This window comes from Microcebus murinus, chromosome 30 (genome assembly GCF_040939455.1).
Source record: "Microcebus murinus isolate Inina chromosome 30, M.murinus_Inina_mat1.0, whole genome shotgun sequence".
In the NCBI taxonomy this organism is placed as follows: domain Eukaryota; kingdom Metazoa; phylum Chordata; class Mammalia; order Primates; family Cheirogaleidae; genus Microcebus; species Microcebus murinus.
In genome coordinates, this window is record NC_134133.1 from 2,163,985 (window position 1) to 2,182,184 (window position 18,200).

An 18,200-nucleotide genomic window follows, 5' to 3' on the forward strand; every position below is an offset into this window, starting at 1 on the left:
AGCAATGTCGGATAAAAGAAGTTGTTTGGGCAGAAGGAAATTGATACAGGACAGAAACTTAGAGCTACATAAAGAAATGAATAGTGTCAGAGTAGGAATAATCGAAGGTAAAATAAAATGTCTTATTTTTAAAATATCAATTCATCTAAAAGGATAACTGTATAAAGCAGTAATAACAATGAGTTGAACAGTTACAGCAAATGTGTAAGTAATGATAGCAGGGTCACAGGGATGGGAGGGAAGAATTGGGAACTCTTGTTAAGGTACCTACACTACGTACGAAGCAGTATAGACATAGTGTTATTTAAAGGTGGACTTAGGTTCGTTTTAAAACATATATTGTAAATCTAAGGCAACCACTGAAAAGAAAGTATGATTTGTAATCTAAAAATAAAATTCTCAGCCTCCCAACTAAACAAACCCAGTCTTAGCCAAAGGGACCCCATGAAACCTGAAAAGCTGAGTTCCTGGGCATGACAGGGACAGGAGGTAGGACATGCCTTAATTATAATCCTCCCTTTTGGAGTTTAAATAAGGCAACTGACCAGGATTAATGTTAAAATAGAGATCATAAGACAAAACAGACTCTGCAGCAATAAGATACCAAATTATAAACAGGACCTACAGCCAAGCAAGACTAGGGTTAAGTCACAGCTGCATTGATTGATGAGCCTCTAGCCAGGTTAACCAAGATACTCCACACAGAAGAGATATACAATCTGAAGAGCCCAATAACTATTTAAAAAGTTGAATTAATTATCAATGGTAATAACCTTCCAAAATAAAGCATTAGGTCCAAATGATTTAGCCTGTAAACTCTACTATATATTTAAGGGAGAAATTACATCAGCTTTCCACAATCTCTTCCAGAAACTTGAGGGACAGAACACATTACAGTAGCTTATTAGTATCATAATATAATGACAGGGGTGGGGAAAGGAGGAGCAACAAAGATATTTTGCTACCTCATCTACCTCCTGGTTGAGAATCTCAGAGTTATAAATTACAGTAGACATTTTCAGTTAAGTGTTGGACAAAAAGTGGAATTCTAAAAAGGTCACCATTAAACACAAATATAGAGAGAGCTTCTACCCTTCCTGTCAGTTTTGCTTGGAACCAACATGGCACGTAGGAACCAGGCGAAAGTGGAAATTTTGGTTCTAACCCCAGGTGAGCCCTTCATTAACTAGATGACCTTCAGCAATTCACTTGGGTCTTTGTGTTTTCTATCGATAGAGATGATAGTACTAGTCCTACAACTTCTCAGGGGGCGCTAAGACTTAACTGAAAATCCATTTCTTCCTACAAACATTCATTGGCAGCCTACTACGTGCCAGGCGCTGGTCTAAGGCGCAACAGTGAATAATACAGTCCTGGCCTCCACGGAGCTTAACATTTCAACGGGGGAAAGACGTATATGAAAAAGAAAGCAGGACAAGACAGGTGGTATGGGTGGGGGGTGGAGTTGGAGAAAGAGTCACCGTGTTTTATAAAAAGTGATCAGGGAAAAAAGCCTCTGTGGTGAGGTGGCATCTTAATGAAGACTTAAATAAGTGAGTGAGTGAGTTGTCAGGGCTTCTCTAAGCAAAGGACAGAGCAAGGGCCCTGACGTTGGAGGTGCTCAGCATGCCTGAGGGCCAGCAGGGTCCACACAGCTGAGACAGGCTGAGCTGGGGGACTCGTCATGAGGTGTAAGATGGGGCCGGGTGGTACACGTTACGAAACGAACCTGGCTCTCATCAAGGGAGATGGAAGCCGCTGGAGGGATCTGAGCAGAAGAGGGACATGGTCAGACTTAGGTTTAACAGCATCACTCTGACTACTGTGCAAGGGAAAGAACAGATTACAAGGGGTCAGGGGTGACCCTGACAGACCGGGTATGAAATGTGCTGGAGGCATCAAGGATAACAAAACTTTAGGGCCAGAAATGTGTAAGTGAGCTTGCTTTAGAATTTTAAAGGGCATTATATGTAATATTAACTAGTTCGTTTCCTACCAGAGGCCAGATATTCAACAGATTAAAAAAATTTCATTTCATTCTACCATGAACATGAGGTATTTCATGATTTTCAACAAATTCTGCAAAACTCACTGGTCAGAAGTCACTTGACAACCCTGGAAGTTTTCAATCAGAAAAGGTTTTATTTTAAGAAACAATGACATCAGGTAAAAATGCAAAAAATTGTGCAATTATGGCAAAATGTTTAAAAATATCTACACATTTGCCCCCACAGGACTACAGTACTTACTACATACCTGAGCACTGAGCATTGAATGCCATTTTAACCTTATTCACAGAGGAAATCCGGTTCCTTGAAGATCACATCCACTTTTTCTCATGACCAAGGAAATTACCTTGATGCTTAAGCATCAACTTTGTAGGATAAAAGAAAAAGATGGAAGATGAAACAATACAATTTCTACTTTCCTGTAACACAGTAATACCAAGTCCAGTTTTCAATGTGTAAAAAATACATAGGAAAGTGCTAAGATACATTCTTCAAAAAAAAAAAACAAAGTTAAAGTGGAACTGGCATATGTTAGACCTACATTTTAATTCATAGTACCCATTGTGCCTTTTACTTATATTTTCATCACACTAAGAAAAGTGTACCTTAAATATCTAAACACAAATCCACACATATCACTAATCTTAGTCTTTAGGACCTCTTCTGAATCCATTTTAAAAGTGGTAAAATATCCCAGCTATATAATTTAAACAAATAATTCTTCATACAAAATTCAATATATATTCTACTCTCATAACAAATACTAAGCCTTGGTTTTGACACACTAAACTTAGATCATACCTTCAATATAAATTGTTATAGCAAAAGATCGACTGTTGTGCAGATCAAGAGAATAAATCTAGTATAGAAGTAACCACAGTATGTTGTTCTCTTACATATACAGCACATATAAATTGCTAACCCAAAGTTCTGTGTCATGTTTTCAAGTAATACATTTTTCTAAATACAGAAGATTGTCAAAAAGCGGCAGGAAATCTTATTAAACAAAGCTTTCAAAAATAAATTACACGAATATCTCTTGCAAAAACTGGTTATTTTTGTTTTTTTTTTTTTCCTCTCCTCAGCAACGCAAAACTGTAAATAATGACTTAAAAACTCACAGAAACAACCCCCAAACAGCATGATGATAAAGAAAAACTGGGGAGGGAAAAATACTTGTCTGACAAAGTTTATAAGAGATTACAGACACACTATAAAGGCCAATAAGAAGAAACCACGTATCTAGCTTTCTAAGACTATACATTAAAATGTTAATTCTAGAAATGCTGTCCATTTAAACTTCTGTTTCAGAAAACATTCCCTACTTATAGAGGTCTACGTAAAGCAGTTTGGAAAGCTTCTGATAAACGAGGTATGTGATGCAAAGAGGCAATGTTTTAAATTTGTTTCACAGTATCACATTACAATGTGTGCAAGATTTTTAAAATACAAACCATGCCAGTTTGCTTCTTTTAAGTGAATAAAAATGTTCTGATTGAGGACAGACTCTGGGCTATACTTAAATCCTTTACCAATTATTCCAGGCTTAGTAAAAAATAACTTACTGATCCAAATACCAGCTTTAGATATACAAATGAGTTGGTTTGTTCTTCACGTTAATATTCCTAACTAATTGTTAGAAATTCATCAGTTAAATATGAAAAATGATTTTGTACCTATAAAGCTGTGGTTCTATTCACTCACTCTTTTCCCTCTCAGTCCCCTTCAGCAGGAACAAGGATTTCAATGTAAAAGTATTCATCACTGTTAAGTGCAAAAATGAAAAAAAAAAAAAAATGAGGTTTTAATTGTAATATGAACTTAAAAGCAATTAAATTAGACCACTGCAGAAGTTGTATATTTCTGGAAAACAAAATTTCAAAAGTAGGTGTAAAAGTTCACATTAGGATCTATGCAGAAGAGAATTAAGTTACCTTCTGTTGTACCGATAATGACTGGACAGGTAGATGGAAAAAGAAGTTGAGCAACAAATGGCCCTTGTTAGTGCAAACTCAGGATAATGTTCTTAATATTTTAGGATTGAGTCCAGCTAGACCAGTAACTGGCCATATCTTGCTATCACATAAGTAGAAAATCTTGTGAAATCACAAGAGTTCGACAGGTAAAGTACTATGGCCACGAAACTCACAGACCAATTTGAAAGACAGGCATAGGCTCAGACCACTTAAATCTATCTAGTTATACACATGAATTAACTTAGACTAGCACCAGCCATCTGTGAATTTGAGCACTCCTCCTGGTTTAAAAATAATGAGACAGTGTTAGCACTTGAAAAAGTTATTAAACTCAAACTGCCACTTAAAAAAACTTTAGCTTAACTTAAAGTTACGTGGGAAATATGAAACAATCAGACTAAAAGCTCTGAGACTCAACTGTTTTTTCCTTCAACCTTCTCTAATAACAAAACACATTTAAATCTCAGTACACTTGAAAACAGTACACACACAAAAAATATATATATATATAAATATTAAGAATGAGGATCTAAGTTAGTGCTTCTCTGTGTTAGAGAGGTCACAGCTAAAGTAAAATCCTAGTGATATTGCCTCAGATTGTTACCCGTATTAAAACACAAAAAGTCATGTCAAACTAGCTTAAATGCCTCCACCCAATAATACTCTAAATGCTCTTCTGAGAGTGCATAGTTGTCTTGATTCATCTGGTATCTCAGTGACTATCACAAAAAAATCTAGAATGATATGATTACTTTTATGCCAGAAAAAAAAACTGCTGATAATTGCACTTTGTTACCTTTTCTTACTGAAATGAAACATCACAAGGATGAAAGCAAACTCCTTCCTACATTAATCTTTAAGAGCACCCATTTCTGTGCACGAAAACGCTCCCCACTTCCGTAAATACTGACAGCACTCCTTTGTACCGTGAGACGGGTTTCCCAGGCATGAAACGCCGGTGGCATTGCCGCCCCGCCCGTTAGAGGACCTTCTGAAGACACTGAGGATAGAGCTTAGCCACGGCGCACTCGAAATGCCGCCCCAGGTCCCAGAGCCGATCCGGGGTCTCATACACTTTCATCCACTGGTCAGCGACGTCATCGTATTGGTAGAGGGAATTTTTCCTGCTGGTTCTGAAGACGTGTTCTTCAACAGTCACTTGAGTCGCTCGAACGAATAAATGGAGTTTGTTCTGGAAGAGTACCAGCTTAAGGTATGGATTTATGGACTGATCGCATGGAAAATCCTTTTTGCGAGTCCACTTATTGAGCTCAATATCATAGGCTTCGACAGTAAACACGCGTTGATGATTTCCACAGGTCCCAGCTATGTAGTAGATGGAGTCCTTGTACACAGCTGCCAAGCCCTGGATTCTAGGCACAGTCATGGGGGTTAAAAAACCCCAGTAGTCTTTTTGAGGCTCATAGAAGAGGAAAAATTCTCCTAAGAAAAGAAAACAAGCATATGTACATATTTGCATGCTTGATTTTTGGCTGTATGTTGTGATTCCAACCTCTGAAGACTAAAGAGCATAATTTTCCAAATATTTCACGTTCTAAAATATTCTTTTATAATCTCCAGAGATACATTAATGAGGTTATAAAACACCATAAAACCTTTTCAATTCCATGATACAACATAACAGATAATATTACAGTCAACCTAAACTGGGATCTTCATCCTGAGGGAGGGGGAGGAGTTACTATGGACTGATGGCAGAATAACAGTTAAGACCTCGGTTCCTCGTTCTATCCAATTGTGTGTTACAGAAAATTTTAATCCAGCTCTAAAAAAGCATTATTATTACTGTTCAGCCAATAAGACCAAATGCCACCCTGCATTTGTGTGCCAACTATTTAATTAGAAGATAGCACATGGGAATGTTCAGATCTATGTTTATGGTCAATGATGTACTCACTTGAGTGTTGCTGTAATTATGCAAAGACAAATATTCAGCCTCAGAAAACATGGCTTTAATAAAAAACATGCACCGTTTATGGCATTGACTTTGAGTCAGCTTCTATTATAATCTGACAATAATAGGGTATGCTGAGTCAGAATGCCAATATGATACTGTCAGAAAGAATTACAGTAGTAAAGATTTACAAGAGTTTTGCTAATTATAACATTTGCATAAAATTTTTGTAATAAAAATCTGAACCCTTTATAAGGAGATTAAATGATATTTCAATAGCCACAGATTTTTTTAAAAATTAGTACAACATAAGCTTCCAACTATGCATGGCAGATTTATTTATGTAAAGAGGCTTGGTTTAGACTGGTAATACCTGATTCTAAATTGGGCCTCCGTTTGAAAACTGTTCTGAACTAGTTATTGTTGTCTACAAATTCAACTGCCAACTTAATAACAGTGACACTTTACCTTCAATTTTACTTATAATAGTTTGTTGGGATCCCAGATTTACTTATACAACATCTGTCTTTATTGATTAACTTGTAACAGGATTCTCGATAAAGAAGACAGGAATCCATACTTTCTAATGTGGGCTACTTCTCTACAAATTTCTTATAGAAAACAAAACATGACACACAAAAAATTTGATTCTCAAAATGTAAAGTCCTATTTAATAAATTAAAACCAGTGATAAGCAATCAAGAAAATCTTAGGGCCTCAGATTCCTCTTATATTAAATATAACCTTGGATTAAATGATACTCATTCCAGCCCTGAAATTGTATTAATTCATTGCTATTTTGCTTTAGTATTTGTATTAATATACAACCTTTACATTCCAAATTGGGAGTCTTATAATTCTATTTCTATCAACTAACTGGTTAGCCAGTAAAATGATTCCTATCCAACAATAATGGATAGATTATACATCTTTTTTTTTTTTGAGACAAGGTCTCACACTCTGTTGCCCAGACTGGAATACAGTGGACTCACTACAGTTCACTGGAACCTCAGACTCCTGGGCTCAAGTGAACCTCCTGCCTTAGCCTCCTGAGTAATTGGGACTGTAGGTGTGCCCCATGACACTCAGCTAATTTTTCTTTTTCTTTTTGTAGAGATGGGGTGAATTGTACATCATTTAAGTTCCACTTTTCTGTAAGACCAGTGAACCCAAATCATGCCTGTGCTTCCATTTAACTAAAATAAGGAACCAGTGAGTACTACTCCTAAACAATTACCTTGATATTCAACTTAAAACAAATATGTTCAGACATTTCTAAATAATTTTAAGTCAAATAAAAAGGACTAGAGAAAAGAACATATTTTTAAAAATGTTATATGTTTTTTAATGATGGGGGTATGTTCTGAGAAATGTGTTGTTAGGAGATTTTGTTTTTGTGTGAACATCATGGAGTGTACCCAGATGGTACAGTCTACAACACACCTAAGGCTGTGAGGTATAGCTACTGCTCATAGGCTACAGACCTGACAGCCTGTTACTGAACACTGCAGGTAACTGTAACACAATGCGAAGTGTCTGTGTATCTAAATATATCTAAACAGAGAAAGGAACAGTGAAATATGGTATTATAATCTTATGGGACCACAGTTGTATATATGGTCCATTGATCAAATTGTTGTTATACAGCATGACTACATGTCTTCATGGAAGTGGCCCCTTTTCCTTGTTTTATTAAAGTAGTAATAGGAAGAAAATATTTATATATAATCAATTAAGAAACACAGAAGAGGAAAAAGGACACTGGTATTAATATTATCTACATTGCATTCTACATTCAAACACCTAAAAGGTATAAGAAAGAAATAGAAGGAAAATACCAGTTATCACTAATCAGAACCTTGGATCAAACGTCTTCTTTACTCTCACTCGGTCACTGTACTTCTACCGTATCTTTGCCAGAGTACTAGTCCTTAATAGTTTTTTTTTTTTTTTTAAGCTAAATATAATTAGACAGTTCCTCTTATAATGGTTAAAGTAAAAAAAAAAAAGTGACAGCTCAAAGTTCTTCAGTCAAAAAAACTGAAAACAACATATTAGGGAAGGCAACCTAAATAGCAATGAAATTCAAACCTGAAGACTGGCCAGGCATGGTGGCTCATGCCTGTAATCCTAGCACTCTGGGAGGCCGAGGCAGGAGGACTGCTTGAGGTCAGGAGTTCGAAACCAGCCTGAGCAAGAGTGAGACCCCGTCTCTACTATAAATAGAAAGAAATTAATTGGCCAACTAATATATAGAGAAAAAATTAGCTGGGTATGGTGGCACATGCCTGTAGTCCCAGCTACTCGGAAGGCTGAGGCAGGAGGATCGCTTGAGCCCAGGAGTTTGAGGTTGCTGTGAGCTAGGCTGAAGCCACAGCACTCACTGTAGCCTGGGCAACAAAGCAGGACTCTGTCTCAAAAAAATAAAAAATAAATAAAACCTGAAGACTGTACTTTCCAACTCTTTGTAATTAAGTTTCATGACTTTTGCAATTACAGGGCTTATAGAAAACTCTTTGGTAATTAAATAGTATAACTTAGTTAATGCTTTGTTTTCTTTTTCTCTTTTAAACTAATCTAGTAAGTTCCATAAAAAAGCAATTGCTACATCTCTTGATTATATACTATTGAAAAGCAAAAATAGGTCTCAGCCTTGCTTTTTTGTTTGCAGTTTTAAAAACTGTTCTGAAACATTTCTCCCAAAAGGCTGAACTATTAAATACTAAAGAATGTTTCCAAGAATACTTATTCCACATAATAGCAAAACAGAAGAACATAAAAAAACTTACAGGATCATTTCAATAACTTAAAACTACCTTTTATTCTTTGAGACAATCTTACTCTATCCCAACATATCACAGCTCACAGCAACCTCAGACTACTGGGCTCAAGCTCGATCCTCCTGCCTTAGCCTCCCAAGTAGCTGGGACTACAGGCACGTACACTACACCCAGCTCATTTTTCTATTTTTTGTAGAGACGGGATCTCGCTCTTGCTCAGGCTGGTCTTGAACTCCTGACCTCAAGCAATTCTCCCATCTCGGCCCCCCAGAGTGCTGGGAGTACAGGTGTGAGCCACCGTGCCCGGCCCTTATTTTCTTTATAGGTCTTTTACAGAATAGGGTGCTGCAAGAAATAGTTTGCTAAGGAAGCCAGAGGTATTCCTCAGTTAACAGGAACTAACACACCTGTTTCAGTATAATTAAGTAGAGCACAACTTGATGTGTTACCCTTGCATGAAGAACTAAATCACTTAGGCACCTACCCTGTAAAACATAGATCTTCTCTTTGTACTCCACGGCATTATGGAATTCCATCGCCACCGGCATGGCGCAAACAGTTGTCCAACAGTTCTCTCTGCTGTCGTAGCACTCCACAGATTTTAGCGAGTTTCTTCCGTCACCTTCATAAACACGGCCTCCAATTGCATACATCTTACCACAGCAGTGCACTAGCTTGCAGCCTATTCTGGCTCTCAGCAAGGACGGTTTGGGCAGCCATCTGTTGGTGGAATGGTCGTACATCCAGAAATCGTTTTCTGCCTTATGGTCGATGGACACCTCACTGCTGCTCGGCCTGTAGCCTCCTGCGATGTAAATGTCATTGTCTGGTGATACAAGAATCCCAACTTCTCTCAGGTCATTTGGTGGTTTGCATAGTTTAAACACTCTCCCCGTGACTATATCTAGACAAGGCACTGTTTGCTTCTTTCCTGAGTGTTTGTGGGCAGCATCAAAACATATGATCATTTCGGAAGCAGTCATTCCAAGCCTCTGCGCACAGCCATTGGTGTTGGACGGTCCCTTTTCCACACAGCATTTGGATACGGCCTGTGCGAACCGAGGGGGGATTTTCTCTATAAAGGTATCTTCCATCAGAGGAAAACGAATGCATTTGGCAAAAATTTCTGGAAGGTGCACTTCTCTTTCATTCTGTTCATGTTCAAACCACCTTATGATGCTTTCATAAACATGCTCTTCTCGGTCCACGTTTAAATCATCACTGTCTAGTATGCTTATCAGTTGGTCTTTTGTCAACTGAAGAAACTCTTGTTCTTTGGTGACACACAGAAACTTTTTACGAATGTATTCTTTTGACCGATCTCCAAGTTCCTGATGACCATAATGATCAGCAAAGATAAAGACGCCAATAGAATTCTGTGGGTCCAGATGACTGATCATATACTTGGCACACTGGTCTTGGATGGAAGGAATCTGGAAGATGCTAGCTGCAGTGAACAAGGCTTGGACATTGGCCTCTGTCAGAATAACTCTGGAGGTGTAGGCATAGTTCAACACTAAATCCATTGATTCAGCTTCAACACCGACTATTCGAACTTCTTTTTGAGTACTTTCTGTAAGGCCGCTAGTGAACATGGATCTATGAAGGAAACAGTGGTTAATATATGTGTGCTATAAATAAAAATTACTGTGGCAAGTTTTTAAAAGTATAAAGTTACCACAAAGATGAAAAAGATGTTTTTCAAAAGTATGTATTCTCTACCTACGCCTTTTAAAAACTGTTATTTTTGAATGCTTCCTGAATCATTATAAGGAATATAAAGATAATTAACCCCTGGACATTTTGAAAATCTTTGCTTAAAAAGAAATATTTCATTTTCTCAGTTAAAATTAACATAAAAGCTTGATCTCAAAGGCAAAAGTTTGGGATTTTTAAAAACTATCAACTCCCAAGAATCAGCTAACTATAATTTCTATTTAGAAGAGGCATTATATTAACCCTACCATAATCTTTATTTATGTCTAGATATAATAGGTAAAATATTGCTGTGAGCTAGGCTGACGCCACGGCACTCACTCTAGCCTGGGCAACAAAGTGAGACTCTGTCTCAAAAAAAAAAAAAAAAAAAATAGCACATAGCCCTTTCCTCAAAAGTCTTTTAAAAGAGGTTTTGATTTGATTTTTATATTTAACTTTAAGAGTAGTCTAAAATGAAACCTGAAGGCCGCTAGTGAACATGGATCTATGAAGGAAACAGTGGTTAATATATGTGTGTTATAAATAAAAATTACTGTGGCAAGTTTTTAAAAGTACAAAGTTACCACAAAGATAAACTATTATTAAATATTTCTTAATATAGTTCCTGATATACTGAACAGGGGTAAAAATTGATAATCTAGCAGAAGGATTTAGTCTGGCTAATCTCAAAAACCCTAGTCTCAGGGCTAGCCTACTTTGTGCCAACAATGAAAAGGGGAGTGTACACCCAAGCAAAGCAAACCAAAAGGTGACAAGGCATATTCCAGGTATCTTATTTTCCTTGGAGACCCTTCCAGACTTCTAGTCAAGTTGCCTTAGGGACATAAGATCTTAAATTGCCATGCCAGTCAAAAAGTTTGATACCAGGTGGTTCATGCCTATAATCCTAGCGCTTTGGGAGGCCAAGGAAGGAGGATTGCTTGAGGCCAGGAGTTTGAGACCAGCCTGAGCAAGAAAGAGCAAGACTCCATCTCTACAAAAAATAGAAAACTTAGCTGGGTGTGGTCATGGCATGCCTATATTCCCAGCTACTCAGGAGGCTGAGGTAGGAGGATCGCCTGAGCCCAGGCACTCAAGGCTACAGTGAGTTATGATGATGCCACAGCACTCTAGGCTGGGTGACACAGCAAGACCATGCTTCAAAAAATAACAATAAAAATTTTTTAAAAAAAGAATATCTATAAAGATGCCAATATGATACATTAGCACACAAAGAGAAGAGATAGTCTAATAAAACTTTTCATGTCCCAGTGAAAAGTACAAGGCAACTTGTATCCAAAATATATCTTTAAAAATTTCATCTTAGGAAAGCAAGATGTTTTTCAAAAGTATGTATTCTCTACCTACGCCTTTTTAAAACTGTTATTTTTGAATGCTTCCTGAATCATTTAAAGGAATATAAAGATCACTAACCCCTGGACATTTTGAAAATCTTTGCTTAAAAAGAAATATTTCATTTTCTCTGCTAATATTACCATATTTTACCTATTTATATCTAGACATAAATAAAGATTATGGTAGGGTTAATATAATGCCTCTTCTAAATAGAATTTATAGTTAGCTGATTCTTTGGAGATGATAGTTTTTAAAATCCCAAACTTTTGCCCTTTGAGATCAAGCTTTTTTTTCTTTTAAATTAAAATATCAGTGCATCTATGAGACTTGCTTGACCAAAACATTAAGTAGCCAAACCTAGCTCTTTATTTAAGTATTAGTCATTTACAAACATCATTTGCCTTTCTTTCCCCCCCTTTCAGGTTTCATTTTAGACTACTCTTAAAGTTAAATATAAAAATCAAATCAAAACCTCTTTTAAAAGACTTTTGAGGAAAGGGCTATGTGCTATTTTTTTTTGAGACAGAGTTTCACTTTGTTGCCCAGGCTAGAGTGAGTGCCGTGGTGTCAGCCTAGCTCACAGCAACCTCCAACTCCTGGGCTCAAGCGATCCTCCTGCCTCAGCCTCCCGAGTAGCTGGGACTACAGGCATGCGCCACCATGCCCGGCTAATTTTTTCTATAATATATTAGTTGGCCAATTAATTTCTATTTATAGTAGAGACGGGGTCTTGCTCTTGCTCAGGCTGGTTTTGAACTCCTGACCTCGAGGAATCCACCCTCCTGGGCCTCCCAGAGTGCTAGGATTACAGGTGTGAGCCACGGCACCTGGCCAGGCTATGTGCTATAATCTTTATTTTCAAGGTCTATGATGCTTAATAGATGTTTGTTGAAGAAACTGACCTAACATTGGTAATAGAAGTTGATTATTCTGATCCAGACCCCTTCCATTTTTAAGTGCTATTATGAAAAATATCCTTAAATGGCAAGAATTCCAGTAACTTTTGAAGTATCCGTCACATCCATGGAATTAGCTTTAAAATGCAGTATGGAAAACAGTGGAGGTACGAGGACGCAGCTTGCTGCCCAGATTAATCACTTTAGGGTCCTGGTTTTACTTGTACAATGTAAATTTTAAGTTTAATATTACAAAGGCTTTTTTTTTTGATGACTAAAAACTAGATGTTCCTATGGAGGAGCTGGTTTTCAATTCAGGTGCTGAAAGAATCACCTATACAGCTACCAATTAAAAAGAAAAATAAAGCCCTTCATTAGGAGGGGTTAGCTCCCAACTGAACAGTACACATACCCCTGTATCATGGGAACTATTCCTGCCTTGAATAGGCTCGTCTCACACACAAGAGCAGTCCGACGCTTGATGAGTGCTCTTCTGTTCTAGGAAGTTCTCCATGTAAACTCTATATAAAGTGGGAGCACTTCCTCACACAGAATCCAGAGTAGCAAAACATTTCTAATCATCATACGAACTTTAACTCTGATAAGTCACGGAGATCATGAAAAAGCCATGCCAGATTCTCAGCTATTCTGATTCTTCCACCAGCGATGCAAGACTTAGAGATTATTAAGTATGACTTCCCATCCCACATAAAGAATAGCACTGGTGCCAAGAAACTTTGTATAAAAACCTCTAGCAAGAGATAAAAATCTAATCCTTAAGTTTTCTAGTCAAATTTCTTTATTTGAATGCACATATCTTATGCTTTGAAAATTTTTGAAGCATTGTTTAAATCCTTGGAAATTAATAAATTTATTAATTGTTAATGTCTTAAATTAAAGAATGTAAGATTTTACAGAATTAAGGAAATTAAGAATCTCTTTTGGCACACTTCTTTTAAAATGATTTGTCCTGGTTGCCAAAGCTAATTTTAATTAAGTATGGTATTTAAATAATATAATCCAGAGTATACAGTTTCTATAAGATATAGACATCTGCACATTGAAGTTCTAATTTTTTAAACTTTCTTTTACTATTCAAATCTAATATACAACAAAAAATTTTTTACAGGAAACTTTAAAAAGGACCCACTCTATCCACTCTTGTTCCTTAAGTCATCCAGCAACTAAAAAGCCTGGCTCGGGAATCAAATCCAGCCACTACCATTTACCAGTTAGATGATTTAGGAAGGTTATTTAACCTCACTGAACCTCAGTTTCTTCATATGTAAAATGGGAACAAGCATACAGAGGTAAGATTATAAAGATCATATAAGGCAGTATATGTAAAGTAAGCTTAGCCAGAGCTTGATAAGTAATAATGGTGACATATATTTAAACACATAAATGAGCTAACCATATCTAATGGGTAGACTGGGTAAGTGAATCTCACCATAGCTCTCATTACCAGGCCAAATATCACAACTTCTGCATATATGAGTTTCATTTTTTCCCCCTAGCTCATTGCTTTGTGATGATTAATACTTAGTAGTTCAGTGACCTACCCCTAGGCAAGTCTAAACGATTACAACATCACAAGCATCAGACCGAAGTGACTACATTTAACCCAGCAGGGTAATATTCTAAGAAAAAGGAACCAGGAACTACTGTCTGGAACATCACACTGCTGTGTGCTATATAAAAGTAAGGACCTTCAAAAGGAAAAAGCACATTTAGAGTGTGATTGAAAATATGATTTTACTGTCATTCAAGCACCATTTCTGAATATTTAAAGGCTTAAAAAAGTGTGCACTTGGGCCGGGCGTGGTGGCTCACGCCTGTAATCCCAGCACTATGGGAGGCCAAGGCAGGAGGATTGCTTGAGGTCAGGAGTTCGAAACCAGCCTGAGCAAGAGCGAGACCCGTCTCTACTAAAAAGAATACAAATAAATTAGGTGGAAAACTATATATATATGTCTATGTGTATATATATATGTCTATGTGTGTATATATATATGTCTATGTGTATATATATGTCTATGTGTGTATATATATATGTCTATGTATATATATATATGTCTATGTGTATATATATATATATGAAAAAATTAGCTGGCCGTGGTGGTGCATGCCTGTAGTCCCAGCTACTTGGGAGGCCGAGGCAGGAGGATCATTTGAGCTCAGGAGTTCGAGACCAGCCTGAGCAAGATCGAGACCCCGTCTCTACTAAAAAAAATACAAAGAAATTAAGTGGAAAACTAAATATATATATATGTATATATACACATGAAAAAATTAGCCGGGCATGGTGATGCATGCCTGTAGCCCCAGCTACTCAGGAGGCTGAGGCAGGAGGATCGCTTGAGCCCAGGAGTCTGAGGTTGCTGTGAGCGAGGCCGACTCCACGGCACTCACTCTAGCCCGGGCAACAGAGTGAGACTCTGTCCCAAAAACAAAACAAACAAAAAAAGGTGTGCACTTGACCCAAAAGTAGTAGCAGTAAACTCAGGCAGGAAACTACTACATTTCCCCATTAATCTTTTCCTAAAAGTAGAAAAGTTACTTTTCGGGCCCAAGCTTTAAATTTTTCACTTTTTTTTCAAAGTCTATGATGAACAACAAAACGAAAATAAAGGCTTAGCTTGAAAACACTTCTGGAAATCTCAGAAACCATTAGTTTGGGGGGGGGGGAGCCTAAGGGAACTATATAGTTTTCATTCATTTTTTTTTTTACCCCACTGCTTGTACCCCTCACCCCCCAATTGGATTAAAACAATCTGTTGCATGGCTGTTTTTACAGGAACAGGGTGCTATATTCCAAATTCGGAAAGAGTTACGTGCACTCAAAAAAAATAAAAATAAATAAATAAATAAAAATAAAAATAAAATAAAATAAATAAAATAAAAAAATAAAATAAAATAAAATAAAAAATAAAATAAAATAAATAAAATAAAAAAATAAAATAAATAAATAAAATAAAATAAAATAAAAAAATAAATAAAATAATAAAATAAAATAAATAAAAAATAAAAAAATAAAATAAAATAAAAAATAAATAAAATAAATAAAATAAAATAAATAAAAAATAAAAAATAAAAAAAAATAAAATAAATAAAATAAAATAAAATAAAACACGCATCCCGGATGACTTTTGGAGCAAATTCCAGCCCCGCACTGGGCCGGGGATGGGAACTTGGAGAGGTGGGGGGGGGCGCGCATGCGCAGTGCGGCGCGGCATCCGGCGCGCGCGCGCACGCGGCCCGCGAGCCCCGGCGAGGCGCGCGCGCGCGCGCGGCCGGCCGACGGAGGAACCGAGCCTTCAACTTCCCCCAGGTGACCGAGGCCCGGCCGCAGGCAGCCCAGGTGCGCCGCCTCCCGCCTCCCGCGCGGGCCCGCCGGCCCACACACCCGCCCCCGGCCGGAGCCGCCCCGCCGGCCCACACACCCGCGCCCCGCCGCCCTCGCACCTGAAGTACGGGCTGACGGCGGCGAGCACGTTGCGGTGGCAGGAGAACGTGCGCCCGTGGTCCACCTCCACGACGATGTCGGTCAGCTGCCCCTCGTCGTACATGGCTTTCAGCTGCCGGAGGACGCCGCAGGCGTGCGCGGGGTCCATGGCCGCGCCGGCCGGCTCCGGGGCCGGGGCCCCGTTGGGCGCCGGCGAGGGCTTGCTCGGATCTGCGAGGGGAGGCCGCGGGCCGGGCGTCCCCGTCAGCGCCGCCGCTGCGCTCCCAACCGCCCCCGCACGGGCTGGCGCGGCGGTGCCCGGCGCCCCGTCCCCCGCCATTCATCCCGCGCCCGGCCGCCGCCGCCGCCGCGCCCTCCTCCGCCCGCCCCGGCCCCGCGCCGCGCCGCACCGCCGCCTCGCCCCGGCCCCGGCCCGCCTCCTCCCCGCGCCCTGCGCAGCGCGCGACGCGACCCACCTGCCGACGCGGCCATTGCTCGGCGGGGCCCGGGCTCCGGCTATTTAAAGAGGAAATGTCATTTCGCCTCGCCAGCTCCCGGGTTCCGGCTCTTCCAAGCGGCCCCTAGCCAATCGGGTGGCGTAGGCGTTCGGCTCCGCCCCCAGTTTCCAAACTCTTGGCGCCGATTGGCCAGGACGCGAGCAGGTGCCCCTCGGGAAATGTAGTTTTATTGCCCCGGCTCCCGCGTGGTTCCGGGTCGGGCGGGGGGGGGGAGCCGAGCCGCGGTTCCTATTGGCTGGCTGGGACGGAGGCGGAGCGTCAGGAGCCGGCCGGCCTGTGGCTGTGGGGCGCGCGGTGCCTGCCGGGAGATGTAGTCTTGTGGCGGAAGGGAGCTGTCATTCTGCTGGGCTGGGTAGGAGTCCCCCCCCCGGCTTGTTTTCTTCACCTTTTTCTTCACTCCCTAAACTTCCTGCCAACGAGCAGCTCCCGGTAGGAAAGCAGGCTGTGCGCGGGGGGCTGTGGTCCGCGAGAGCGAAGGGAGCCCGGGCGGAGAAACAGCGGCAGGCCCAGGGCGAGCCGTCCCGCGTGCGTCCGTCACCTGTGGGGGCCCGGCCGGGCGCTCGGGTTCCGCGGGTTAATTAGTTCCGGTTGCAAAGGCCGCTTCGCCTGCCACTCACGCCCCCGCTCTGCTGCCACGCCCGGAGACACCTGTCCCCACCTGTGAGAGCACACGGTGGGCGTTACAGGTGTGCAAGGTGCTCTCGCTTCCGCTCCCGGGAAGCCCGGGGGTTCGGACCCCCGGCAGGCGGGGTTGCCTTTGCAGAAATTTTTACCGTTGGGCTAGTTTTGGTCTGCCCACCTTGCGTTTTTGACATCCAACAGGGTATGCACGTTGTAGGTGCTTTAATACTCTAAAGATAAAACGTAAAGGTGCACGCGAGCTAAGACTGGGAACGCTTGTTTCTAGAAATTTGAAATGCAAGGAAGTACAAGGCGTGGGCGGGATTGCTAGTGGAGGCATAGTTTATTGGTGCATGCATCCGACTTTTCTCACACCCAGAGAGATCAAATACTTAGAAACTCCTTGACAATTGATCTCAGAATTTAAATCGAGATTGATAATTAGAATTATAAAAAAAAAAAACCCACAAATTTAGTTCTGTTCTCTAGGCCTGCTGAGGAATTTAGAGCTCAAAGTACTATTATCCTATGCAAATTAAGAAGGGGTGTTTCCTGCCAAAGGGGCTTTATGAATATCCATGCGCACTTATAATTCTTCTTTATGAAAACCTTGTCTGCACAGTTATACATGGGAGAAATCGATTTAACTTTCGTTAGTCATAACTTTAAATCTCTGTTTTTCCATTTTTATGAGCTTAATGCTGTTGCTTTTTAAAATTTATTTTAAAAATTTATTAAAATAATGTTTGTTTGTTTTTTTAAAAAAAAATCACCATATGGATGATGTTAAGAAAAATGGCATTAATCCTTAGGGTTGTCAGATTTGGCAAGTGAAATATAAGGCATGTATTATTTAAGACATACTTAAACTAAAATATCATTTGCTGTTTATCTGAAATTCAAATTTAATTGAGTGTTCTGCATTTTATCTGGCAAGCGTTTTAAACGTGTTAATATAGGGGAGTGTTATTTGTGTTTTATGTTTG

The 18,200-nt window shown here is 39.8% G+C and overlaps 1 protein-coding gene across 2 annotated transcripts; it reads right to left on the minus strand.

Moving 5' to 3' along the window:
* Positions 1-2,122: 2,122 nt before the first annotated feature.
* KBTBD8 (kelch repeat and BTB domain containing 8) lies at positions 2,123-16,637 on the minus strand. 2 transcript variants are annotated; one of them, XM_012748559.3, is made up of 3 exons: positions 16,552-16,637; positions 9,165-10,279; positions 2,123-5,428 (listed from the first exon to the last, which is right to left on the minus strand). In XM_012748559.3, exons 2-3 carry the CDS (start codon positions 10,273-10,275, stop codon positions 4,965-4,967), a joined length of 1,575 nt encoding a protein of 524 aa, XP_012604013.1. In that variant the 5' UTR covers positions 10,276-10,279; positions 16,552-16,637; the 3' UTR covers positions 2,123-4,964. The 2 variants fall into 2 exon arrangements, with proteins under 2 accessions (XP_012604013.1, XP_075854896.1); XM_075998781.1 differs by lacking the exon at positions 16,552-16,637 and adding an exon at positions 16,096-16,359.
* Positions 16,638-18,200: the final 1,563 nt, after the last annotated feature.

Coding starts and splice junctions, on each gene's coding strand:
- KBTBD8 (XM_075998781.1), bottom strand. CDS start 16,244: ATGGACCCCGCGCACGCCTGCGGCGTCCTCCGGCAGCTGAAAGCCATG. Junction 10,280..16,095: donor GCCGTCAGCCCGTACTTCAG/GTGCGAGGGCGG, acceptor TTTCCTTCATAG/ATCCATGTTCACTAGCGGCC. Junction 5,429..9,164: donor GAAGATCTATGTTTTACAGG/GTAGGTGCCTAA, acceptor TTCTTTTCTTAG/GAGAATTTTTCCTCTTCTAT.